This window comes from Nestor notabilis, unplaced genomic scaffold (genome assembly GCF_000696875.1).
Source record: "Nestor notabilis isolate BGI_N333 unplaced genomic scaffold, ASM69687v1 scaffold8407, whole genome shotgun sequence".
In the NCBI taxonomy this organism is placed as follows: domain Eukaryota; kingdom Metazoa; phylum Chordata; class Aves; order Psittaciformes; family Psittacidae; genus Nestor; species Nestor notabilis.
Genome location: NW_009938007.1, coordinates 32,899 through 58,621, shown reverse-complemented (window position 1 = coordinate 58,621; position 25,723 = coordinate 32,899). Strand labels below are relative to the sequence as shown.

Sequence of the window (25,723 nt, the reverse complement as noted above, 5' to 3'; positions counted from 1 at the left end):
CAGTCTTGATAATTCCCTGCTGGGTGAACCACTCTTTGCTGGCACAACCCCCTGTGCTATTTGCTTTGCTGTTAACTACATTGGTTGCAATTTGCCAAGTTATTTCTTGAAGTTCTTCATTATGAAAAGATCCTGTGTGTGTGCATCTTTACAGCTTCTCTTTCTACTGCTAAAAACCTGTGCCATGTAAAGCTATCTCAGACAGGAAATCACTTGTTCTGAAGGGGTCAGACTCTGCAGTGCTGTAGTTTTGCCAGGTTAAGAGCTGTGTTCCAGGAGGGTTTTAGTCCCTTTCCTACACAAGCTAGTTAAACTGATAGCAGGTTGCAGACAGGTCACTGTGATGTTGAACTGATTCCTATGGCTAAGCCCAGGTTCAGGTTCATCTGACTTAAGCACTCCATGCAGATTCTCAACATAAGTTAGTGATTTCATTTCCCAGAGCTCAAAAGGAGGCAGAAGTTCCCTACCCATGGCAGTGGGAATGGAACTAGATGATCTCTAAGGTCCCTTCCAGCCCAAACATTCTATGTTTCTAGGGTTCTATGATTCTATGGTTCAGAGCACCTAAGTTACTACCAGGAGCACCACTGACTGCTGAGGGGACTTGAAAAGACCATGCTTTTTGCTTAGATATCTCAGGTCTATAAAATTAGGTAGAGATTCCTCATCACCCTTTCCTGCTGGTCTCAGCATCCTCTCGAGGAAACTTCCTCCCTGTTTTCTGGTATGAAAAGCTTATGAAAGGAAGGTTTTGAGTCTCCCCATAAAACCCTGGTCTTGTTTCAGGAGGAAGATGAGATAAAGCTGCTCAGATGGAGGCCAGTTCCAGCAGCTTCAAGAAGCTCAAGTTTGGGAAGCTGAAGGTGGTACGTCAGCGCTTGCTTCAGCGCTATGAGCACCAGCCCTTTGTCTCCTGCCTGGCTGGTTTCTACACCTGCCAGTGGAAGCGGTACCAGCGCAGGAGGGCCGAGCCTGGGAAATGCTGCTGCAAGATGGTAAATTAGCTCTAAATCAGCACAGATTCCTGTGTTAGGGACAGGTCAGTCCAAGAAACGAGTGGTTGATGTTGTGGGCCAAAGGCATCCTTGCCCAGCATCGTTTGGAGCCCAATGAGACCTATTGGGTTGTCAGATACTGTTAGATTCTGCTCTAAGTGCTTGAATCATTCTATGTATTGCTGTGTTTCTGTGGCAAGCTCAGTTTGCCTGTGCCACCACACAGCTAACAAATGTGTGGTGGCTGGAAAGGACCTTGCACCAAACCTTCCCAACCGGTGAAACATCTCAAAGCCATAGGATCAAATGAAACACGTATAATTTGGGGTGGGTGTGCAGCAAGAATTGCAAAGAGGGCTGCTGCATAATGCAATTCCCTCTGAGGTGCTTAAAGCCCTGTTCATTTGTGAAGGCATGAGGTCTGTTTCCCCTGAAAGTGAATACTGCAGAGTATACTTTTGAGGACATTCCACTGGTCACAAGGGACAGGGAGGGGAAGTCCTCTCCATATCTACTTCAGGAGGTCCAACACCAAGCTATGTGTCTTAAGAACACCCTCTAAGTATTTGCAACATGCTCTGATTGTTTTGGGGCAGGCAAGGCTCTGACCACTTGTCCTTCCTCTCCCTCTCCAGCGGGAATGCATGTTTTTCCCATTGCTTGTTGGAGCTTTCTTTTTTTCTCTGGTCTTTCTGTACATGTGTGGGGAAGCGAAAAATGACTACAATAACTTTGACTGGTGAGTACCATCTTGTTCTCCTCTCTCACTCCTTGGGCAGGTCTCTTGGGTGGCTGGGAAGCGATGAGCACCCTCCCCAGCAGCTTCAGCCATGAGCCAAAGATTTGGCTCCTTAAGCTCTTGGTTACAGCATCCAAATTGAATGGTCAATGACTTCAGAGGTGCTGAGGCTCTGCCTTTTGCTTGGCTGCAATTTTTACCTGTAAGTGTGAATTTGGAAGAAAGGAGAGAATCATCATCACAAAAATTGTGAGTGGATTAAAAATCTCTTTCCTTTCCTTCTCTGGGTCGTCTTTTCCCCTCGTCCTGTTTCCTCTGAGGTTATGTAGTGGCTGGCATCAGAGGCATTGCACCAGCTATCTCACAGAAAGAGAATTGCATGTTCCCAGGCTCAGAAGTAAGGAATAACCAGCAGGGATTTATGCAAATCCTCTCCTTCTGCAGTACATAGGCAACAGTTACGCAAATCTGGTCCTTAAATTAAACCAGTTCAAATGTTATGGAGAGGAAAGGTGTGATAATGTTATTCATCTTTATTGAGCCTTTGGGTAAAAAGTTTCCCTTTCTCATCTTTGGGCAATACCTCTGCATCCATCCAGCTTTATGGTGTTTTCTGCTTCAAATCTCCTTCCTGCTGCAGTGCCTTACACAGCCACAGGCAGATGAGATGTGCTGCTGGCCTGGGCCATGTCATCTTACTGTTCCCCCAGGCTGCCCTGTCTGCAGCAAGGTGCTGTGTCTTACAGGCAGACTGGGAGCTCTCTGGAGCAAGCCCATACGTTTGGTTCTGTGTTTTACCACCCCAGCACATTGAGGTGTTAGTCGGGTGGTTAATGCAATCATAGATTTGGGGAAGGATGCTTTTAACCCCATTTGCATGTTACAGGGTAGGTTATTCCTCTCCCCCTCTTTGTTTTATTGCTTTGAAAATGTCCCATTTTTGAGGAACGAGGCTGTTGCTCCCCTCCATGTGCTAAACACAAACCACTATTGTACTATTTCATTGCTCTTTAGGTATAACTATGAGACCCTGGGCTTCTGGTTCCTCTGGTCTCTGGTTCTCCTGAGTGTGGCTGCACTCTTGTTCACGTACATCACGCTGTTATTGGTAAGTAATGCTCCTTGTAAGCTGACCATGATTTATAGCCCTAAAAAGTAGACGTAAGGATGGCTTTAACGTGTTAGACCAAAGCTCAGCCTAATCCCACAGACAGTGGATACCTGGGGAAGATTTGGAACACAATGAGTGTTTAACAGTTTTTTCTCCCCGTGCCCAATAGCAGATGACCAATTTCAGCTCAGGAATCTCTAAGCCTGATGTAGTTTTCTCCCTATGATTTCCCTTCAGTGAATGTGTCCAGTCTCTCCTTGAACCCAAGGAAAGCTGTGCCAGCAGTGGCTGGATTTAGACTCAGGGGAAGCAGCAGGGAAGAATGGAGCTGTGAGTCATATAGTGATGATATGTCATCAAAGCTGAGTTATTCCTCTAATCCTGAATGAAAAGGCTCGTTAGAAGAAGGGGAACATTATCACTGAAGCTGCCTTGACTCACTCAGCTTTGCTGGAGGGTTTCTCTTCATGTAGAGACAGCAGATGTGGTCACAGATCACAGTGAAATAGATGCTGGTTTATTCCTGAAGAGGCAATATTCCTGCAGGCTTCACTCTTCCAAATCCTGTACCATTTTCTCTGGACTTCTGATCTGCAATTTGCTTTGGAAACATACTTTATGGAAACTTACTTATGGAAACTTACCAAGCCAGCTAAGATTTCTAGCTACTCATCATTTTTCTCTGTCCTTTCCTTCATGAGAAACCCCCCTAACTAAAGACAGATCTGCATCTATTTCCCCACCTTCTGCATCAGAGCTACAGGCTAAAAAATCACTGTAACTCCAGGGACTTGCAGACACGTTCAGTCTCAGGCCTGCTGCACCTTTCACTTTGAAGTGCTGAGGGTGAGGTTATGGCTTTGACTCACCTTTGTGACTGGCAACCAGCTTTTATCCCCCGTTCCCACTCTTCTTACCTGTTCCCTCCTGTGTCACCACAGTCAGTCTGCTAATTGCTCCCAGCAGGGAATCTCTTTCTGCTTTGTTCAGGCAGTGCTTAACACAATAGGTTCCTGGGGTCCTTTGTCCCTGATGGAGGACAAATAAATAGTGGTTTTTATTCTAGTGCTAGCAATAAAAGCCCTAAAGTGATAAATAGGACAGCGTGGCCATGCCCACAGCCATCAATAACATCATAAAAGCTGTGGACTAACAGTGCTCTGAGTAGGACAAATAACAATATTTAGTTGCAAGGATTTTGTGACTCTAGGGCTCAATATCTGTTATTCAGCAAAGCCTGTGTGGCTTTTCCACTGGCCATAGAATAATATGGTGGTTATAATGCTGCTTTGGGCAACTCGGAGCTTTGCCAGAGATGCCCACATGATATGGATATCTCTGAGATCCTACCACAGCAGGCTGTGGATCTGGAGTCAACCTCAGGATCAGACTAACCCATCATAGCTAGAAATGGGCTTTAAAGGACTTTCAGGGCTTGAGGAGTATGAAGATCCCTGGGGATGGTGTATCAGCTCGGCCATGCTCTGTCTGGATCCAGTGTCCAAGCAGTGGACTTTCTTAGAGGAGTTTCATGTCTTTGGCAGCATGAATGTGAGACCACAGCTATCAGGGCAGGTGATGGGCAAAGTAAAATCACAAAGGAAAACACAAGGTGAAATTGGTGTCCTATGTGGTTCAGTTCAGTCTCAGTCCCACTCTTCAATTGTGTAGGCACATCCTCCTCCTCCCAGCACCTCAGCTCTGTCTGATGAGGCTAACAGCATTTACCTTCCTCAGGAGGATGAGTATGGATAAACCTGAAGAAACACAAGTAGCCTGGATGCTACCAGACAAGTCCTTCAAGAGAAACACTTCAGAGCTTGCCCTGCTCTGGGAACAGCTGCTGCAGTGAGGGTTCATTTGCTCCTTGCTTTCATGAAGCTGTTAAGTGAGCCACCCAAATCTGCTGCGTATCAAAGGACATTCACCCCTTTTGGTTGCATCCGCATGCCACCATGTCTCATTTGGCAAGATTGCTGCATGCATCTGTTTCAAGCAGGGAGCACTGGGAGACATGAGACCCTGCACTGTCAGAGCTGTGAGCTAAATAGGATCAGGTCTTGAAGGAAAGGGGAGTGAGAAAGGTTGTCATGGTTTGTGTTGGAAGGGACCCTAAACTTCACCCAGTCCCAACCCCCTGCCACGGGCAGGGACACCTTCCACTAGAGCAGGTTGCTCCAAGCCCCTGTGTCCAACCTGCCCTTGAACACTGCCAGGGATGGGGCAGCCACAGCTCCTCTGGGCACCCTGTGCCAGCGCCTCAGCACCCTCACAGGGAAGAGCTTCTGCCTCAGGGCTCATCTCAGTCTCCCCTCTTTCTGCCACCATTCACACTCCCACTATGTCAAAACATGCAGGGTCACACCACGGTCACATACCTGCATTCGGGGTCTCGTGATGGCAACTGTGGCTCAGCAATGCTCATCCCAGCAGGGCTCCTGTCAGAGAAGAACTATACCAAGAATCACGTCTCCAGCACTGCAGAGCTTCCCTGTCACTGTGCCTGGCCTTTCACTGCAGCCTTTGATGAACCACACAGCAAAACACTAGGAGCCTCACAGGCCAATACCTGCAACTCAGCCCCTCCACATCTAATAAACCTATCAGTGTGGGTGCTGTATGACAGCTGAATCACCCTAATACATTTCAAACAACTGATGGCCAAATATATTGCCCCGATGATGAATTACATCCCATGCTCTGGCTGAACAGTGTTGGGTGCAGACTTCCCTACATGTGTTGCAGGAAGGACTGGAGACCTTCACCCAGGCAACATTTCCTTGTGGTGCTTTACATCAGCAGCCCATCACATCAGAAAAACAAACATCGGTGCCCTTGTTGGAGCAGAAAGATGTTTATAGCAGCCAGTGGCTGGTGTGGTTTTGTCTGTGGGCACCATACCCTTCCTTAAGGATAACTCCCAACTGGAGCAAACCTGCTTCCATGATCTTATTGTGAACCATTGAAGCAAACACTCTGCTTCCCACTGGGCACCAGCAGCTGAACGAAATGCTTCACAGAACCCCCCTTGCTGCCTGTTCAAAGATGCTCCCTGTCCACAGGCATCATGGTAATTCATTCAGACAATCAGTTTCAATTAATTCAACTGTTATCACTCCCTAAGACAATTTTCTCACCCCCGTTAGAGCTAAAGCTGAAGCTGAGGGGTCTAATTGCAGGAGCATTCATGCTCTGTGGAGGAGAAAAATCGTTTCTTTCTCCGTCTTTCAAACATGAACAGATGATATTTCCATCTCTGCAGTTCAACCTGTTTGTTCTAAGGGTTTTGGGGAGGTGACTTGTTGCTCTACAAAGTGAAGAGGTTCTGATGTGTTGTTGCCTCTCCATTCGCAGGTTAAGAGAGAACTCAAACAACGCATTGGCCTTGAGGTCCAAAAAGTGACCTCAAACATCCATCCCTAAGAGAGTAGGGTACCAGACAAGTTCTGAGGCGCTGTATTTTTGCCAGAAGCTGAATGTAGGGACCTGAGTTCTTCCTGTGGCCACCAAAGTATGCAGGTATTTTAGGTGAGCTGAGTGTCTAAATGCCTGTCTCCATGTCCTTGTGGATGTAGGTTCAGAGCCTGCCTAAGCCTCACCAGCAGCACTGAAATAAGTACAAGGTCATTCCTGTGCTGAAGTAGAGTGGGGCTAAGAGTCTGTTGTCCATCCTTTGGCAGGAAAACCTTGTGGTCAGTGCACCCACTCAGAAAGAGGGAGACAGAGGTGCAATCCTTGCAGCAAATCCATCTCTTACTCATGGGAATCATCCCTCAAGAACCGTTTTGCAGGTAGATGGTGGAGAGGAGACACATCCACATCTCATACTAAAGATGAGAAGAATTCAAGTGTTGGAGGCTGTAAAACTGAGGAAGATGGAGGGGCTGGCAAGAGGGACCTTGGCTCTAACCTCAGCAGTAATAGTCAGAAACATACTGGTCACTTAAACCCACATGTTGCACTTGCATTAGACAATTCCAGGATATGTATGGAGCAGTTTGAAGGTGACAGACCTGCTGGTGCTGGTTGTTCCTTTACCTGAGCAAGTCCTGTTCTAGGTGCAAGCATGTGAGACATTGCTAAAGGCAGCTGCTCTCTGTGGAAGAGCATGTTGGACAGGTCCTGAGGCAGCTTTTGAGGAGCAGGATGAAGCTAGGTGATCGTGGCTTGAGAAGTTAAGCTTCGGTGGTGCACATCACATCAGCTCACTGGTCCATAAGGACGTGTTCTGCTACAGTGCCCAGCCATGCAACTGAAAGAGTTCCTTCTTCACCCTCTGAGGATGGAACCTGGTGATTCTGCTTCTTCTAAGCTGATAATGAGATGTTATTTCCATCCATAAAAATGAGCTCCCTCCGATGGCATTCCCAGAGGTGATGCATCATTTATACAGAAGTTGTACTGCAATAGCAGGGGAGAGGCTGGTTGAACATGGCCTGTGAAATAAGTGTTTGGCTGTACCTTAGGCAAGGACCAGGTCTTTGTATAACGTTGCTTGCAGAAAAGGGGCAATGTGTCTTTTTTCTTCCCTTTTCTGAAATAGCTCATTTAAATGGGGCTGGCTTAAGATCTTTAGCAGTAATTCAATTCTCTCAGAGCTGCTCCCATGGTTACTCATCATGTACTGGGTGTAGGATTCGATTAAAGGAGGCTAACGTGTCAAGAAGCACTTAAAAGCTGATCTGTATTCTCTGCTGAGCTTATAGCTTGCTTCATAAGAGTGTGTGTTTGTAGCTGGATGGGAAACAGCTTACATTCCTTTGCAGTCGTATTTTGGGAGAGAAGAGCCTCTTCCTCTAAATCTGTATGTCCTACTTTCATACAACCCCGCTGTGCTACAGTCTGCATCCTAAATGATCCTTCCCAGTGAAGCACTGATGCTTACTAACAGATACTTTACTCTAAACATTGATATCTGGTGATGCTGGTGCCCAAATTGTCCCTTACAGTGATGGGGAAGCTTGCCCCAGGCACTCGGATGCCTGAGCATCTATGTGTTTTCATGGCAGCGAAGTACTTCACCTGGTAAAATTCATCACTAGGTTCATTGGTTGCTTAGGTCTGGGACATCCTGAAGTTGCTCCATCAGAGCTGTAGACTGGCTTTCCTCATCTTTGCTTCTTGGTGTTCAAGACTTCTCCTTGTCCTGGCTGGGGTTTGCACAGTGCTGCACAAGAACCTTCCCCAATGGCTCCACCTTGCTATTGGAGGGAAGGAACATGCCAGCCACAAAAACCAGAGTCCTTTAATCAACAAGGCAGTTTTCCCTCTTCCTAGATGTGCCTGTCTCTTGTGTTTCCTGTGATTCCTGGGGAAGTGCTGCCTCCTTTGCTGTCTGCTCTGTATTTTGGTGGTAGTTTAGAGGCATTTTTTACTCCCTGACCTTTCTCCCATGCTTGGTATGCAACAAATCACAACAAATGCACAGAAAATAGGTGAAGTTAGTGTTATATTGGTTCATAGCCCAGCAGTTGAACCTGGACATCATTCCTCTTTCAGAGTCTGTACTCACAAAGAACAGGCACTGAAAGTGTGTACCTTGAAGTACCCTTGAAAGGGCTATGATCCTGCAGGGCAGCCTTGATATGTGCTAGGCCATTTCAGAAGCATTTTTACCTATCTCTATATACCTGTCCTGTTAACAGCCCTGACTTTGTGCAGCAAGACCTAGTGTAAAGTGACTTCCCAATGCAAAAGTAATTCCAGAGGTACCTCACTACCAGGGTGCAAACAATCTCTGCTTGATTCCCCAGGTCCTGGCTCTATGTTTGCTTGCAGAAGGCCAGCAGCTCTACCTACACTGGAGTCACAAGGTGGGGAGACTCACGGCTTTCTGGTAACTCTAATCCATGCTTTAGATCAATTGAGTCTCTAGTGTTTCTCTGCATGAAAAAGATTATGAGATAGAAGCAAGAGAGGCAAGAAGTTAATCTTAAGAGACTTTAGATATCTGTAAGAATGGTACCTCCACCTGAGCTGATCACCTAAACTCCCTTTGTAGTCAGTGGAAGGAAATTAATACGCTGAGGACACAACTCACCCAGCTGGTCATAGACATCCAAATTAAGATGAGATGAATCACACTTCAAAGTGTCTTTTTTTCCCCACTGACTCTAAAAGGAGCCTGCAGTGACTCACTCAGGTGAAGTTGTCCGTATTTGACACATCTACATGCGGTAACATGAAGACAAAAGCAAAGTGTTCATGAGAAGCACAGCATAAGTTTAAGTAGCAGCCTCCAGCAGTAGTGGAAGAAGAAGAAACGTGGGTTTTCCAATGCATCCTGGCACCTTATGCCTTTTGGCCTTTGGGTGGTTTGGGAAATGCCACATGGAGTTTTGATGGTGCAGAAACAAAACCTCAGGGAGCTGTTGTTGCAAAATGATGCATTAGAATCACCTTCCTTAAGAAATTCTTGAGGCTATGTGGGGCAAATGTAATGTGGTTGCAAATCTTGCAGTGGAAGGGAATAGCTGAACGTGCAGGTACTTGATCCTGTGTTTCTTCATTTAAACAATGGATATACAGTCATTTTACTACTGAAAGTTGGCTTCCAAAGGAACCAGAAAGATGTAAAACAGTTTGTAAAAAAAACCTGAGGCTTGGGTGGAAGAGATTAGGAACAGATTAGGGACACTGGAACAGGTTGTGGCTGCCCCATCCCTGGCAGTGTTCAAGGCCAGGTTGGACACAGGGGCTTGGAGCAACCTGCTCTAGTGGAAGGTGTTCCTGCCCGTGGCAGGGGTTGGAACTGGATGAGCTTTAAGGTCCCTTCAACCCAAACCATTTTATGATTCTATGACTATTAAGATGTTGATCTGTAGGATCCCCCTGAAGAATGGTTGGGGCATTGGTCCAATTTCTACCCGCACTTAGTTGTCAGCAGAAAAATCATGTACCAAGCAGAGCCTGCCATCACCACTGTGCAGGTACCAAACTGAGCAAGAAGCCAAAGAACAGACTGAGCTACATCTTCAATTCTTTGGTTAAATAGTGAACTCCCATCTCTTGGTTATGGGCGTGTTTGCTGTTGCTGAAGCTGGTGTAAAGAAGCTCATAGCATAAGGAAGCTGTGTTGCTGTTTCTTCTAGATGGGATTCATCACTTCTAAATTTAGCTATCTGCCAGGGACTTAATGTGAACTGATCATCTAAGCTCCATCTACATCAACAGAGAGATAGAGAGGCATCTTCCACCATAGAGCAAGCAGGAATTGATTGCCTCTTTAAATGCCTCTCTTTCTCCAATGGCTATAGATGGAGCCCTTAGGGCTGACTTAGGTGGGTACCCAACTCTTAAGATCAGTCTTTCCATACAGAAAAGCTGATCAATAGCACTATTAGTCTGGTTTTAGTCCCATTAGATCTCTGTCTCTGAGCTGGTATAGTCAATCTCATACATCCTAAACTTACTAAGTCCAAGCTGCTTAAATAAGCCTGTGAGTCAAATATATGGCACAGAAATGATGAAGCTGATTTATGTCTTCTTTGTCTGCCCAGATTGGGACTTTAATTGTGCTGAGCTGCTCTGTAACAGCCCTCTTTGTGTTATCGGTACTCTGGGGAGATCAGTGGAAAACTGTCCGCCTGTCGCTCCAGGTAAGAGGGGTTGGGAGGTCTGTTTGAAAGAACAACTTGTTTGTAGATGCATTTTGTGATAATGGGTAAAAAATATTCCATGCAGTGGGTGTATTTCACATGGGTTTTCCTGTCAGGGTATGTACTTTCACATAAGCTTTTACTATGACTTGATGCTGCCTGTTGGGAGAAAGGAAGCCAAGACCTGAGGCTGAATTTCAAGCTATTTGATGGAACATGTCTCAGGTTGGGAAGTCACAATAGTCTGTTAGGGTTTCTTTGGCAGGACTAATTTCCAGGTGCCCAGGGCAGGTATATCAGACCCCTTTGGCTGGTAGGGTTGCTGGAGCAAGAACTTTCTACCTAATCAGATCCTACCTGTTCAGCAGCTTCAGCATTAGCACAATTTCAGTCTTTGTGATTCAGAAAAGCTTCATCTCCTTTGGGTAGGACAGCACTGAGTGTTTGGGAATCATGTAGGCATCAGGTAGGACAACATCCTTGATGCAAAAGGTCAGAGTGCATGGTCTGGTGGCCTCCTCAGCTCTCACTAGGTGTGAAGATGGAGGTAAGAGCTACCCAGTGCTGTTTAGTGTCTGAGCATCCAGGTCCCCACATGTATTTGGAAGGAATTACATAGCCTTTGACTACACAGCTGCCTTGCAGATGTTATTTGGGCCTGTCACCTCTCCACCATGAGGCTTATTGCTTGTGAGTGTTGGGAGAACAATACATGTGGCTTGGAAGGGGAATCACAGATATAGTGTTCGTAGGGTGTGTTTAATTGCACTCTGCTCTACAGAGTTTGATAACTGTTGGGCTATGCACTGGAAAGGTAATGGGAAACCATCAGCTTTTCCTCCCCCTTACAAACTCCAGGAGAGGTGGATGAGGAGAAAGAGACACAAAAGCCTTTGGATTACCCACAGGTGCTGTTTATTTCAGGTGTTCATGCCCTTTGAGATGCTTCACATGGCTTCCAACTGCTGTTCCCGAAGGATATCAATCTCTTGTAGATCCTGTGTCATGTCCCTTAGCCCTAGAAAGCTATCTCAAATATCCTGGATGTCTCAGATGGCACCTCTGTTTACACAACTGAAACCTGTTTCTGGTTGAAAGATGTTGGTATCAAGTGTTCAGGGCAGACAGTATCACATGCAACAACTCTCAACGCCTGCTGCTTTCTTCAGCCCTTCCAGCTTAGAGAATCAGGCATGGACTAAGCAATAGGAGAGGCTTGCATCTGGGTAGTTTTTTTCCCTAGCACGTTTTAGACTGGAGCTGAGGAACAATTCCGTGCCCAGAGGGTGCTCAGGCATTGGAACAGGCTGCCCAGGGCAGTGCTGGAGTCACCGTCCCTGCAAGTGTTCACAGCCCAGGTAGACGAGACATCAGTGCCAGGGGTTAGTGGTGGCCTTGGCACTGCTGGGGATGGTTGGACTTGATGAGCTTAAAGGGCTTTTCCAACCTGGTTTATTCTGTGATTCTATGATTCCTTAATAGCTCTCAGTTCTAGATGGAATAGAAATCACAGGGCTCTGATGAGCAGGAGAAAAGGATGGAATGGTTTCTTTGACAGATTTGCCTAGTTTTATGAAAGGTGCCATACCAATATCCATGCAGGGTCTGTACAAGTGACACTTCCTGCTTGGTTTCCAGCTCTGCTCATGCATTTATGATAAGCATAGGAGTGATTCTTAGCTTCTGATCTTCTTGTTTAATCTTTAGTATGAAAAAGATCATGTAAAATTACTACATCTGCCCAGCAATAGGTATTATTTAATGTATCTACTTCTCTTATACCTCAATATTTAGTTCCATATAGGTGTAAATAGCACTTGGGTCTGTTAACATCAGTTTAATGATTTAGCTGCAGTGTGGTGTGGAGATGACTATTACCTGGATGAGACTGGATTGGTTTAGATTGAATTAACCTGGTTCCTCCATGGAAGATGCTCACAGATGATGGCATACAGTGATGGCAATTGTGTGATGAGGACAGCCATGTCTCCTTCAGCTGACTTAGTAGAGTGAGGAGCACTCCTCTGTCTGGCAAGGGGCACATGTCTCTCCCAAACTCCAGAGGTGTTTGGTTCATCCAATGCAGGTGCAGGATAGAGGTTGAATTGCTGGTTAGAATCATACAATAGACAGGGACTCCTCACACTAGACCATGTCACCCAAGGCTCTGTCTAACCTGGCCTTGAACACCTCCAGGGATGGAGCATTCACAACTTCCTTGGGAACCCATTCCAGTGCCTCAGCACCCTCACTGTGAAGAACTTCTTCCTTATATCTAATATAAACTTCCCCTCTTTAAGTTTGAACCCATCACCCCTTGTCCTGTCACTCCAGTCCCTGATGAAGGTCCCTCTCCAGCATCCTTGTAGCCCCTTCAGACACTGAAGCTGCTCTGAGCTCTCCAGCAGCTTCTCTTCTCCAGGCTCAACAGCCCCAATGTTCTCAGCCTGTCTCCATACAGGAGGTGCTCCAGCCCCTGATCATTCTCATGGCCTCCTTTGGTCTTGCTCCAACAACTCCATGTCCTTTCTGCATCTTTATCCATGTCCTTACCTGCATCAGGAGCCCATCCAGGTGGAAAGCTTTCACCATGTTGGGGTTTGTTTCCATGTGTCTCCTTGTTTCATCCTTTGAATAAATTCCTTTTCTCTCCTTGCCAGATCACAGCTCCCTACCTCCACGTAGGAGCAATAGCCATCATGGTCCTCCTGTCCTGGCCTGTGGCTTTTCATGCCATCAGAGCAGATAAGAAAGGTACAGTAGCTCTTCTGCCGGCTCCCTGTATGACAAAAGACATACATCAGTGTGGGAAAACAAGCACGCAGGAGACTGTGGATTTCTGTGTATCCCAGGGAAATTAATGGGGCTTGGGCTGCGCAATGTCCTGTGGCTGTCCTGGTGTGTTACTGGTTTCCATGCTCCATTGCACAGTTTTGGCCTATAGCAAGGCAGTGACCTGCCTTGAGATGGAGGAGATTAGCAGAAATACCCAGGTTCTGAGTCATGTATGGAGATCTGTTCAGCCTGACCTTTGCTTGCTGTATTCAGCTTTGATATCTCAGAAGGGATCTCCAGTCCAGTAAATCCACTTCAGACCAGAGCATCTCAGGAGAAGCCATCTGAAACAGGGGAAAGAACTTTTTGATAAGTTCCAAGTGTTATCTTATGGGGAGTTCATGTTCACCTCCAACAAGTGTGACCAAGTAGTGTAATGACAAGTCCAGATGCCAGGAACAATTGCAGAAGAGCCTGGATCTGGGACTGGCTGTTCTTCTCTGGCTTAGGCTCTCCCTATAGGCAAAATTATCTACAAGACACCCATCTGCAGATGTTGATTTGTAATAGAAATCACAGTGTGGACTGGTGAAAACAGGTTTTTTTCCTGTCCATGATTTTTCTTATTGAACTATAGCTGTGGAGAACATGCTGGGACCCAGACATTACACTTTACCAAGCCTAATGGACTCCTAGCTCAATACTTCAGCTTGATGTAAGCCCACGTTCCTCTAGAGCCACTGATGCAAAGTGCAGAGGGGTGGAGGTACCCATTCAAGAAGGAGATGTTGATGCATAGGTGCTCATTTCACAGAGGAACTGGTTTGTTCCTTAAGGTGAAGGCTCCCTGGGCTCCTCTTCCTCACTGTGAATGAAACTTCAAAACCTTGCTTGTTCTTATCTAAGTAAGATAAAAAACAAAAGCATCCTTCTGTTGAAGGTTGTTTTTCTACCTATGGGGGATATTTCATTGCGCCACCTCTAAAGAAAGAGAAATTAAGGCCATGTCTTGCTGTAAGGCACAGTGAGATGTAATTAAAGCACAAAACCTACAGTCCTGACTTAGCCCACATCCTTGCTTTGACCAGTTAGTTTTCCAGCTTGCACTGTTTGGAGAGAAAGTGGATATTAGGGGGAAGAAGGGATGGAAAAAGAGATGGGACAAAGCCCAACAGCTGTTTAGCTGGAAGGCTGTCTTAGAAGTCAAGGCAAACCTGTATGTTATCACATGGATTAACTCTAGCCTTCCTCCTTCAAATTCTTTCAGTTATTCAGGTGATAATTGTTGGTCCATACCTGGCTATCCTTCTCTTTCTTTTCTTGATACCTCTGGGGATGTACTCTCCTTGCATCAGACAGATGGGGACACTTGGACCAAAGCCAGACCTCATTGGACACCGTGGAGCACCAATGGTAGGTCTGGAGAAGTTATTTTACATCATTTCCTCATCCTGTGTCTTGCTACCTTCATCATTGTCTTCTGGGTTTTTTTCCCATGAAATCTCTGGGTGATGGAAGGGGAGTCATTCCTAATTGGAACTGCATGCTAAAGGATTCACTGCATGGGGTTTCTAACAAGGGTAACACTGTTCCTGAAGGGATACGATGGGTTTGGTGGCTAAAGTGGGAGAAAACAAACAGTAGACTTTAACAAGATAATGATGTTCCCATGATAAAAGCCAGAGGTGTTACAAGGATACAGAAAGTACTCAAAGAGCCCTCCAGGGTGTGTTTGAAAAGGATTTGCTCATGTGCTTTTGGTTTTTTTGTAGCTGGCACCAGAAAACACCAAGATGTCATTTCAGAAGACAATTGAACATGGTGGGGCAGGTCTTGAAACAGATGTCACCATTAGGTAAGGGGAAAACATCGCATCTCACTGAATACACACTTCTTGGGGGTTGGAACTAGATGATCTCTAAGGTCCCTTCCAACCCAACCATTCTATGGTTCTTCTTCTAAGAGCTGGCTTTGAAGACATGCATCTCCAGGCAATTAGGTTTTACTGATGACTGGGACAGGGTGGCTCAGTTGGTGTGTGATGATAGGGGCTGTAGGGCATGGTTGTTCTCAGGCAAGTCAATAAGCTGTAGCTATTGATTTTAACAATCATTATTTCTACAGTGTCTTTTAAATGCTTTGCAGCATATAAAGACAAGTCTCTCCCCTAGTTTGACTTCCAGGTCACAGTGAGGATTCTATCAGGCCTATAAACTAACAGAAAGTTGTGTTCAGACTTGTGACAGCACTGCCCTAATTATTAGATCTTTAGTTGCATTCGTTTGGGGCACCCACTGCCATGAATTGCTAACATGCTTTTATGGATGAGCAGTTTCCAGGCACTGAATGAGGAAAATACTAACGTTTAGGTGTTCTACTGATGTGGACCTTTCTATAAGAAAAGTCTTACAGAAAGGTCTACTAATTCCATAGAATCATAGAATGGTTTGGGTAAGAAAGGACCTTAAGATCAGCCAGTTCCAACCCCCTGCCATGGGCATGAACACAGAACACCTCACACTAGACCATGTCGCCCAAGGCTCTGTCCAACCTGGCCTTGAACACTGCCAGGGATGGAGCTTTTACCATCTTACAGAAAGGTCCACTTTCTTTCCATCACTGTCTATTTAGACTTCAGTCCCCAGAACCCATAGAAACACTTCGGTGTCAGCAAAAAGAGGTTTCAACCGTAAGTTACTATCCATTTTTTGGAGGGTTGGCAAACATAAATGCCACCATCTCTGCTTTGCCTGCAAGGAAACCGAGGCACAGACAAGCATGGCTTCTCCAAGGTCACCCAACAGTATTTAAGCTGGAAATAACCTGGTGTTCCTCCCTATCCAACCCTATGCAACAAGGGAGGCTGTACTGCTGCATTCACAATGGCCCACATGTTCTTCTGACCTGAGTCTGCTCATACCAGGAACAAACCCTCACTCCAGGTAACCTGAACTCTTGCTCTCCAACAGCTATGACGGGGTTCCTTTCCTCATGCATGACAAAACCTTGAGGAGAACAACGAACATCAAGGAGGTCTACCCCAATGACGTTACCAAAAATGCTGCGTTTTTCTCTTGGGATACCTTGCAGAAGTTGAATGCTGGAAAGTGGTTCCTTAAGGTAAGCACCATAAAGGATTATCATCAACTGGACGTGGAAGAGACACCAGCTGGATACTACTTTATAGCATAAATGCTGGGAGAGGAACTACTGGTTGAGCCAGAATGTGAAGAAGTCAATAGGAATCCTTTAGTTTGCGCCTCCTTGGTTTGTCCAGTTGGCTTTTAGGATTAGGAGACCTATAACAATTAGTTGGTGGGTGTTCCTGTGGCTCCTTATCGTGGCAGCAGCAGAACACATGGGCTGGGCTAAGAAGACAAGAGCTACTTGTGCAAGGGGCTGTGTATGATAGTCACAGCTAACACAGTAGGACTGAGAAGCACAGCAGAGGTAGCTGTGAACTGTGTAATTCAAGTCCCAGAAGCAGTGTTATCACAGCACCCAGTGCCTAAAAGGGCTACAAGAGACCTGGAGAGGGGCTTTGGACAAGAGCCTGTAGGGACAGGCCAAGGGCAATGGCTTGAACCTGCCCGAGGGGAGATTGAGATGAGCTCTGAGGCAGAAGCTCTTCCCTGTGAGGGTGCTGAGGCGCTGGCACAGGGTGCCCAGAGAAGCTGTGGCTGCCCCATCCCTGGCAGTGTTCAAGGCCAGGTTGGACACAGGGGCTTGGAACAACCTGCTCTAGTGGAAGGTGTCCCTGCCCGGGGCAGGGGCTGGAGCTGGAGGAGCTTTAAGGTCCCTTCAACCCAAACCAGTCTGGGATTCTATGAATTTCCTCTGTACAGGTAGAAGACCAAAGCAAAATGAAATAGCCGCTGCTGAGGGCTGGTATCAACCTTTTTCCCTTTTAGAGAGAGGAGTTTTTTGGATCCAGCGAACTCCCAGAGGCAACAGCCTCATTGATTTCCATTCTTTATATCTTTACTTCTAGGACAAACCATTTTTATCCATCCGCTTACTGTCAAAGGCAGACCAAAGCTGGGCAATGAATCAGACAATTTACAAACTAAGTGATTTCTTGCGCCTCGCCGAGAGTCACAATAAATACGTGATATTTGACCTCTACCGCCCTCCAGATAATCATCCTTACAGGGACTCATGGGTCAACAGAACGCTGGAAGTCATCTTCGAGTCAGGGATTAGGCCCCATCTGGTAAGGTGGCTTCACTCCTCCATATCCCTTTTCCTTGCTCTCCAAGTTGGAACTTTGGGATCATAATCCTACATGATTTTGCCTGCATAAAGTCTGGTTCCTTGTACTTCACTTATTCTAAGAGGCATCATTTGGACTATATTCCTATTTGTTCCTCAGCAGGTACAAAACTGTGTAACCCTACAGCAGCAGAGAAATAAGTTAGTTTATATACAAGCTGATGCCTTAGCCCCTGGATGACATCCTTTCATAATTGTAATAACTGGCAGCCTGCTCCCTGCCACCCATGCTTATTTTATATATATTGCATAGAAAATCCTGGCTTAAATTGAGATACATGGAGTTTGGAGCCTTCATTGCCTTCCTCCAGCAATGGATAAATGCTAAACTCATGTGGGTCAGGTTATGTACCCATTAATGCCTGAGTTGTTACCCTGATCTGTGTCTGCTGAAACTTTTTCTCTCATGGTGGGAGAAGGGGAGAATATTTTCTGTTGCCTTTCCCATAAACCAAAGCTGACTTTTCATTCATTTCAAACACTACATCTTTTGTTGGGCTGTGTGAAAGGTACTCACTGATTTCAAGATGATAAGCAAGGAACAGTGAATACTTTTTTCTTGATGAAAATGTCTTGCAGGTTTTAACCCTGCATCCAAATGTCCTTTGATCACTGAAAGAAACATGTCATTTGACAGGCTGGGTTAAGCCCCTCAAGATGTTATCTCTACTGGGTTTGTGTCAAGGGCAGGGCATTTTAGTATGTCTGCTGTGAATTCAGTGTCCTCTTGCTGCCTGCAGGTCCTATGGCTGGAGAACAGCATGAGGTCCTTTGTTCACTCTGTTGCTCCTGGGTTTCAGCAGACAAGGGGCAGAAAGGCCCCAGTCGAAGACCTATTGATGAGCAATATTGTCAAACTCAATCTGGCCTACAATGAAATGTCCAGTGAAGATATCCGGTAGGTTGTAGTTTCACCCCCAAGTACAGTTGAACTGCACCTGGACTATGTTTGCCTCATGCGTGTGGCAATGTCTCCCTCCAGTGACCAGCCTCAGGATCTTATAGCATTATAGGTTCTTTTAGCACTTGATCCTTTAGATCAAGTGGCCATCCCTGTTGCATTTTGGGAGTAAGGGACTGTAGTTCACTCCTACTGTTGACCCTGTGTATGGCCAAGAGGTGACATGTAATTACACCACTGCTGCCCCCAAGTCCATATTTACTTGACTGAGATGTGAGGATCTTCTGGGTAGAACACCACAGCTGACTTCTGAGTTCTTGTCTTTCTATTCCTGCCACTCTCAGTCCCACCTGCACTGAATCATGGAGAATGAACAACTATTTAACCTCCTGTGGTGGCTTTTCCAAAGACATCAGTGTAAGCACATAATGGTGTGGTGAGAGACCATCACCTTCTTGTAGCTGGTGTTTCGGAGACTTCAGTTCTTGTGTCTGTTACTACCAGTACTCTGTTGCTTGTGATGCACTGAAAATGTCATCTCTCCAATGGAAGGCTCCACATTCATTGTGGGAGTTTCCCAAATGGTCCTCTCATATGAAAGAAAAAAGAAATAACAGCCTGATGTGTCCAGCCCTTTCCAGTGCACAAACACGTTGAAATCTGATTTTTAAACAAAGAAGAATAGAAAAAGTTTAATCCTTTGGGTGAGAGTAATGTTGATGTTTTCTGAATGATAATATTCACAGGATGTAAAATCCCAGGTGGATCATTTTGGGTAAACCCTGGATAGATCCTAGGTAGATTTACAAACACTGATACCCACGACACATTCCTTTACCATTATACTAAGTATGTTCTTACTTCATTTTAAGTTTCAATAGCTAATAAGAACTTGAGAAAGGAAGAGTTGATGCAGCAAACAACTGCATCATGTGTAGCCAGCTTTGAGGTGGTTTTGAACACACTATTGGGAGATCACAAACACATCATTTCATTGATTGACATGGCAGAAGAGTAAGCAAAGTTTTGACCTTTCAGACATTTAAACTGTGTTGGCTTCCAGCAGATCAGCAACTCTGTATTGACCAATTGTGAATGACTAATCATTGGCTGGTTGGCTTTCCTTTCTGTTCCTTATCCAGGTCCTAAAGCGAGCCTTTCTTACAGAACATTGCTGTCTCTCCTTGATTCAGCCCAAAGGAAGTACTAACCTCATTGCTTAATGAAGGTTATTCATAGAATCATAGAATCAACTAGGTTGGAAAAGACCTTTAAGATCATCAAGTCCAACTGTTACCTCAGGACTGACAAGTCCACCACAAAACCATGTCAAAATGTATTGTGTATGTAAACCAATACACAAATGTGTTGCCTTTTGGTCTTTTAAAGGAAATATGCTGAAGCAAACATCACCACCAACTTCTATGTGATCAGTGAGCCATGGCTCTTCTCCCTGGCGTGGTGCTCTGGAGCACACTCTGTGACCACCAATGCCGTCCATATACTGAAGAATCTCAACCAGCCACTTTTCCTCATGGTAAGTGAAAATATTCCCTGTCCCAGGGGTAAGAAGTTGGGTTGGGATGTTCATGGTTTCCTTTGGAGACAGTGGGCCATGCATGGATAAAGGACCCTTTGCATGAAAAGCACCTGAGTTGAAACCTGGCTTACCTGCAACCTCTGAGCCACTCCAGGTATCACCATACCCTTCTCTTTGCACTTGGCTGAGGTAGAAGCATCCTGCTTCTTAGGATTTGCAACTCAAGCCTTGAGATGAGGGTAAAGAAGTCATCCTGAGATGCATGTGAAGAAAGGAAGGGCATTTGGAGGCACAAGCTGGTGCATGAGGTTTTCCATTTCTAGCCTTTGAAGCACCTTGTCAGAAGTTCCTCATTTCCTACTGCCCTCCTCAAACCTGGTCTTGTTCTACAAGCTCAAGGGAAACAACCATAGAAATAACCCTTCCTTGCCGTAAGAAATTCTTTTCCACATAACTTGTCTATTCCCTATTCTGCCTTGGACAAGTTGTAGGGCTCAGGAGCACCTGGGTCCCACCAGAGTTCCTGCAGCCTAAAGGCTATCAGTTTGAATAACTGCCTTTACACTCTTGAAGTAGATGTTATGATGCTGCCATCCAGACGACTGCAGTGTTTCAATCCATTCTGAGGGAGGGTGAAGGTCCAGTCTCAGGATAAAGCTTAGGTGCTCTTAGACTTGAAGCAGGAGCCACCCGAGACCCTCTGTGGTGGTCAATTGAGGACAGTTTTGCCAGAGAAAATGAGATGCCCTCAGTTGGTGTTAATGTTGGAGAGAAGCAGAGCAAACTACAGGACCTGTGTATACAAACAAGAGGTCCCTGTTATAGTCACTATGATGTGGTTCAATCTTCTTGGCCACACCACAGATCTTTATGAAGGGTGATGATTTGGCACCAACACCCACCACTGAGTGGCCACTTTGAACTGCCACCAAATAGTTTAAATACCTGAGGGATGTAACTGCACATGCAAACCAGGCATCTGAATGGCCATATTCATACACCCATAGAACTGCAGAATCATAAAATGATTTAGGTTAGAAGAGACCTTAAAGCTCCTCCAGTTCCAACCCCTGCCCCGGGCAGGGACACCTTCCACTAGAGCAGGTTGCTCCAAGCCCCTGTGTCCAACCTGGCCTTGAACACTGCCATATTTGAGCAGCAAGAAAGAGCTTGAGCAACTTTTTAGCATATCTCTGGGTCCTTGGTGGTGAACACATCTTCTGTTGTTCTCTTCCAGACTCCGAAGCAGTACAACATCATGTGGATCCTCACAGATCTGACCTCTATGCTCCTCATCTCACTCATCTTTACTCTGCACTGGTAACTATCAAGTTGCTAATGGCCATCCTAACCTTATCCTTTGCGCCAGGTTTTTTTTTAAAGAGAGATGCTTTCAGGTGATCTGAAGGGTTAAAGCTACTCTTGAGAACATTACCTTTCCCTTCAGGAACTAGGAGAAAGCCCTGAAAGCCTCCCAAAACCTCTCTGCTTCTACGGCTTGCTTTCATTTTCCCTTTCCATTTTGGCAGCTCAGACATCATCTACCCTCGGGATTCAGTAGATACTTGGTGGATTTATGGTAGGATCATAAACAAGCTATCATATTTGATGGGCTGAGAAAGGAACTGATTTTTATATTAATATTATTTAGACACCGTTGCATTGGACTGACTTAGGAGGAAAGCTTTGACCTTGCTTTCAAGGCTACAGGTTGCAGGGTGGTTCACAATCACCCCTGCAATGCATCACCACCACCATCAGACCTTCCCATGCCTGTCTCCTCCAGGCTCATGTTCATGTTGTGTGTGCATTTCCAAGGGCCCTGCAGAAGCTTCTGATGCAGCCAAATAACAACCTTTTCTGGCCTGGAATTGCAGTAAGGGCATTCCCAGCCCTGCTGGGAGTGAGGGACCATCAGCAGTGCCTGAGGGCCCTACACAGTCCTGTTTGTCAGCTTTATGAACACATTCACTAGACCAGGTTGCTCCAAGCCCTGTCCAAACCTGACCTTGAACACTGCCAGGGATGGAGCATTCACAATTTACTTGGGTAACCTGTTCCAGTGCCTCACCACCCTCACAGTACAGAACTTCTTCCTTATATCCAACCTAAATATCCCATTTCAGTTGAACCATTACTTCTTGTTCTATCACTACAACCCCCGACGAAGAGTCCCTTTCCAGCATCCTTGGAGCCCGCTTCAGATACTGGAAGCTGCTCTGAGGTCTTCACGCAGCTTCTCTTCTCCATCAAAACCACAAACATTTCTGGGACTTTTAAGCTCTTATAGTACTTTTCACAAAACAAGATTTAGTCACAAAGTTGCCTTCAAAACGCTGTTGCACACATGAAGTGCAGATGCTTAGACATCAATCGTGCGCTGGAGTCCCTTCCTGGAAAGGACCTGAGCAAACCCCAATGTTCCAGGGCAGATCCTACCCTGACAAAGTAGAAAAGGCATCCAGGGCACCAGGGAGGTGCAAGGGGAACCATAGCAAGCATTGTCCTGCCCCAGGTGCTTTGCCCCATGCAGGTGGCGAGAGCGGAGTTTCTCCTGCTGTGCCAAAGACGAAGACCCGATGCTGGAGAATGGCACCTACAACAAGTTCAAGACAGGTGAGCAGGGCAAGGACATCCCCTAGCTGCAGCTGGGGTCCTGATGGATGGGGTGGTGATGGGTGTCCGTGCTGTGGGGAAGGATGGGTGCATCCTGTGTTGTCTTAGGTGCAGTGATTTCTTCCCTCTGCTCAGCACCGGTGAGGTGATGTATAGGAACTGGCTCCAGTTCAGGCTCCTCAGTACCAAGGAGATTGTGACAAATGGGAGCGAACTTAATGGGGCCACTAAGCTGGAGGATGAGACATTTGAGATCTGGGTTTGCACAGTGGGGAGGGAAAATCAAGGGGCATCTTATCACTGTCTTCAGCCATAGAATCACAGAATGGTTAGGGTTGGAAAGGACCTTAAGATCATCTAGTTCCAATCATCTAATGGTAGAGAAGATGGAGCCAGATGTTTCTTGGATGTGCAGTGACAACACAAGCTCCAACTTCTGGAAATCTGGCTAGATATAAAGAAAATAAAGGAAATATTCCCCATGAGGGTGATCAGATACTGAAACAGGGACGAGACAGTGGGGAATTTCCACCCTCAGAGCTGCTCAAAGCCCTGATCGGTTCTATCTATTTGGCCCTGCTTCAAGCAGAGATTGGGGCAGAACCATCCAGGCATCCCCTCCAATATGCATTACTCTATGAGGCTGTGAAAAGAGACCCCAGAGGCACTGAGCACCCTTGGGTCTGCACTATTGGGTGGGATTGGCTGCGGTTTCTGCACCCATGGAGATATCATCCAGATTAAATGGCCCAGCCTGGGCTGCTCACATTTTCAGCCAGGTTCTGTTTGCTCTCAATGGCTGACAAGACAACTGCAGATGTCTCAGCAGCTCACTGTGTGTCCTCTTTTCCAGAGCTCAACAACATGCCTAATGTTGCGGTCTGACAGCAGAGAGGGATGTGGACCTGTGGCCTTGATGAGGACAGGACAGCAGACCATGGCCTTCCTGCAATGCAAACACTGACCTGCCAAGAGGGGCTCATATCCCTGGTGACAAGGAGCCATTTGCCTTTGTGACTCTGCTGAACACGAGCTGCAAGCTTCCTCTCCTGTAGTTGTTCTTGCAGTCCATGCCTGGGGCGCAGGGGAGCACAGGTGGAGTTGCAGCCATGAAGAAGCTGCACACCATGATGAGATGCAGGAACCACATGGGAGCCACCATTTACCTCTGGGACCACTGGCATCCCACAGTCATCCTGTAATCCCTGCTGCTGTGCATAAGCCCTCTGTTTCCACAGCGGCATGCTGCAGATGTGCTGCAACCTCTGGGCATCATCCAGTCCTCCTCCAGGTTTCTCCTGTTAGAGCAACCTCTACTCCATACGTTCCCTTCCTCTTTTCTTGCAGGTCTCCTCCTTCCCTGAGACCACATTAAGCCCCACCACGATGGTCAAGTGATGCTGGCTGGGTCACTAGATCCATTCCTTTCTATAGCACAGACAGGGGCACTGAGGTTTTCCTTCTCCCCACTCTTGCCCTGCCACAGACTTTAACAGGACAGCCTCTTCCCCTTGGCTGTGGCCAAGGGCATATCTTTCCATGGGTGCTGAAGGACTTTTTGGTGCCTTGGCCATGTAGCTACTGGGACTATAACCAAAACCGCATCACTTTTCTGCAGAAGACTTGAGCTGCATGTGAATTGGTCCCACCAAGTGTCCTGTTTGCTTTTCCATTGGGAAGGTCTGTATAACTGTGTTGCACCCTGGGGTTGATTCCCCTTTTCATCTCTCCCAGTGGCTGCTGGCACACAGCAGGGAGGGGGGTCTATGCCTTGCTCTGCAAGGGAGGTGTGAGCATCTCCCAGGTTTAAGCCATAAATTTCTACTTGAACAGATGATAAGAACACATTTTTTGTAAGTTTTAAGTGCTGTTATAAATACGTTTTAGCTCTCCTGTCCTGTTGTGTTCTTGTTTTGGCAAACTGGGAAAGGAGAAGAAAATTGTCATCTTTACCTGAATCAGGCTATAGATGTTTTCTCATATTTGAGCCTCATGCAGCTTGGTGGTTTTATTAATAAAGCTATTAATAAAGTGAACCAGGACAGGGAAGCATTAGGTTTTGGAGTTAGCTGTGCTGAGAAGCACCCAAACCTTTCCAAGTTACAATTTTGGTGCATTTTAGAGGCTAGAAACACAAAAGGGCAGCATCTTCCTTTGGAAAATAGGCTGAAGGGCTGGTGGATTGGTGTAGAGGAGCTCCAGATCTAAGCAGCATGGGGAGAGGATGCTATTGGTGGTGTTAAACCACCTCCCCATGCACTGCATCCATAGCTGGATGTGGGTACCATTCATGTGGAGGTATGTGAACAGCAAAATAGGAGGTGGAGAGTGTGTGAGTTGAGCAGTGGTGTGTACCATGAGGGCCTCAGCCTGGTGAAGGACTTGGCTGTGGTCCCTCCAACCACTGCTTTTAATATGCATTAGGAAAAACCACTTCAATGCACCTTCATCCATGTATCTGCCTCCTGCTTGGCCCATCACAGTGGCATCTCCCCATACTTCATTTCCACTCTCACCAGGAGCCCCACTCTGCAAGAAGAGATCTCGTCCCCATCGAGGACCTGTGACCCCTTAGCCCACCCTTCCCCATGGAGACACCACCACAGCCACACAGAACAGCCTCCCACAAGCCACTTGATGCTTTTTAATTAGAGCAGTTCACTTGGACATACGTTTTCCATGTTACATCACTTGGTGTGGATACAGAGGTCAGCAGACACTAATACATGACACACAGGCACACACGCACAGAGTTCCAGCACCCCTCAAAACAGTGGGGTGCATAGGAGGCCAACAGAGCTGTAAGTGGAGGGAAGAGGGTGGTGGTGGGGGAAAGCTGGCCCAGGACAGCTTTGGAGAACATTGCTGTGCTGCAGCATCTACTGAGTGTGCTGTGGGAGATAGGAGTGGCTGGAGACTCACAGGAAGCAGTGGTGCTGGTGGGGATGATGATGGGCATGTGTCTAAGGACAATCTAAGGACAGTGGGATCCCTGGGACAGCTGGATCATGGCAGCTGGGGAGGGGAGAGAAGCATCAGAGATAGATGGGTGGTGAGAAGGCAGCTTGGCTCCCAGTGTAGCCTTGGCTGGTGTAACTGTGTTCCCACCACCAAGTACCTTGGGTAGGGGATGGTGGAGGAAGGCAATCTCCCAGCAGCCCTGGTAGGTGTCT

General features: G+C 46.4%; 1 protein-coding gene across 1 annotated transcript; it reads left to right on the top strand.

The window, feature by feature from the left end:
* The first annotated feature begins 786 nt into the window (after positions 1 to 786).
* Positions 787 to 23,435, top strand: LOC104409286 (glycerophosphodiester phosphodiesterase domain-containing protein 5-like). The gene is made up of 15 exons (XM_010019116.1): positions 787 to 998; positions 1,634 to 1,737; positions 2,752 to 2,845; positions 8,602 to 8,661; positions 10,348 to 10,446; positions 13,107 to 13,200; positions 14,489 to 14,634; positions 14,994 to 15,076; positions 16,191 to 16,341; positions 17,213 to 17,434; positions 18,234 to 18,391; positions 19,784 to 19,931; positions 21,172 to 21,254; positions 22,468 to 22,550; positions 23,404 to 23,435. Exons 1-15 carry the CDS (start codon positions 816 to 818, stop codon positions 23,433 to 23,435), a joined length of 1,740 nt encoding a protein of 579 aa, XP_010017418.1. The 5' UTR covers positions 787 to 815.
* Positions 23,436 to 25,723: the final 2,288 nt, after the last annotated feature.

Excerpts from the sequence above, each read along its gene's own strand:
- LOC104409286 (XM_010019116.1), top strand. The coding sequence starts at position 816 with ATGGAGGCCAGTTCCAGCAGCTTCAAGAAGCTCAAGTTTGGGAAGCTG. Across the intron at positions 8,662-10,347 it reads ACCTACACTGGAGTCACAAG|ATTGGGACTTTAATTGTGCT; the intron begins GTGGGGAGACTC and ends TTGTCTGCCCAG. Across the intron at positions 22,551-23,403 it reads CTACAACAAGTTCAAGACAG|AGCTCAACAACATGCCTAAT; the intron begins GTGAGCAGGGCA and ends CCTCTTTTCCAG.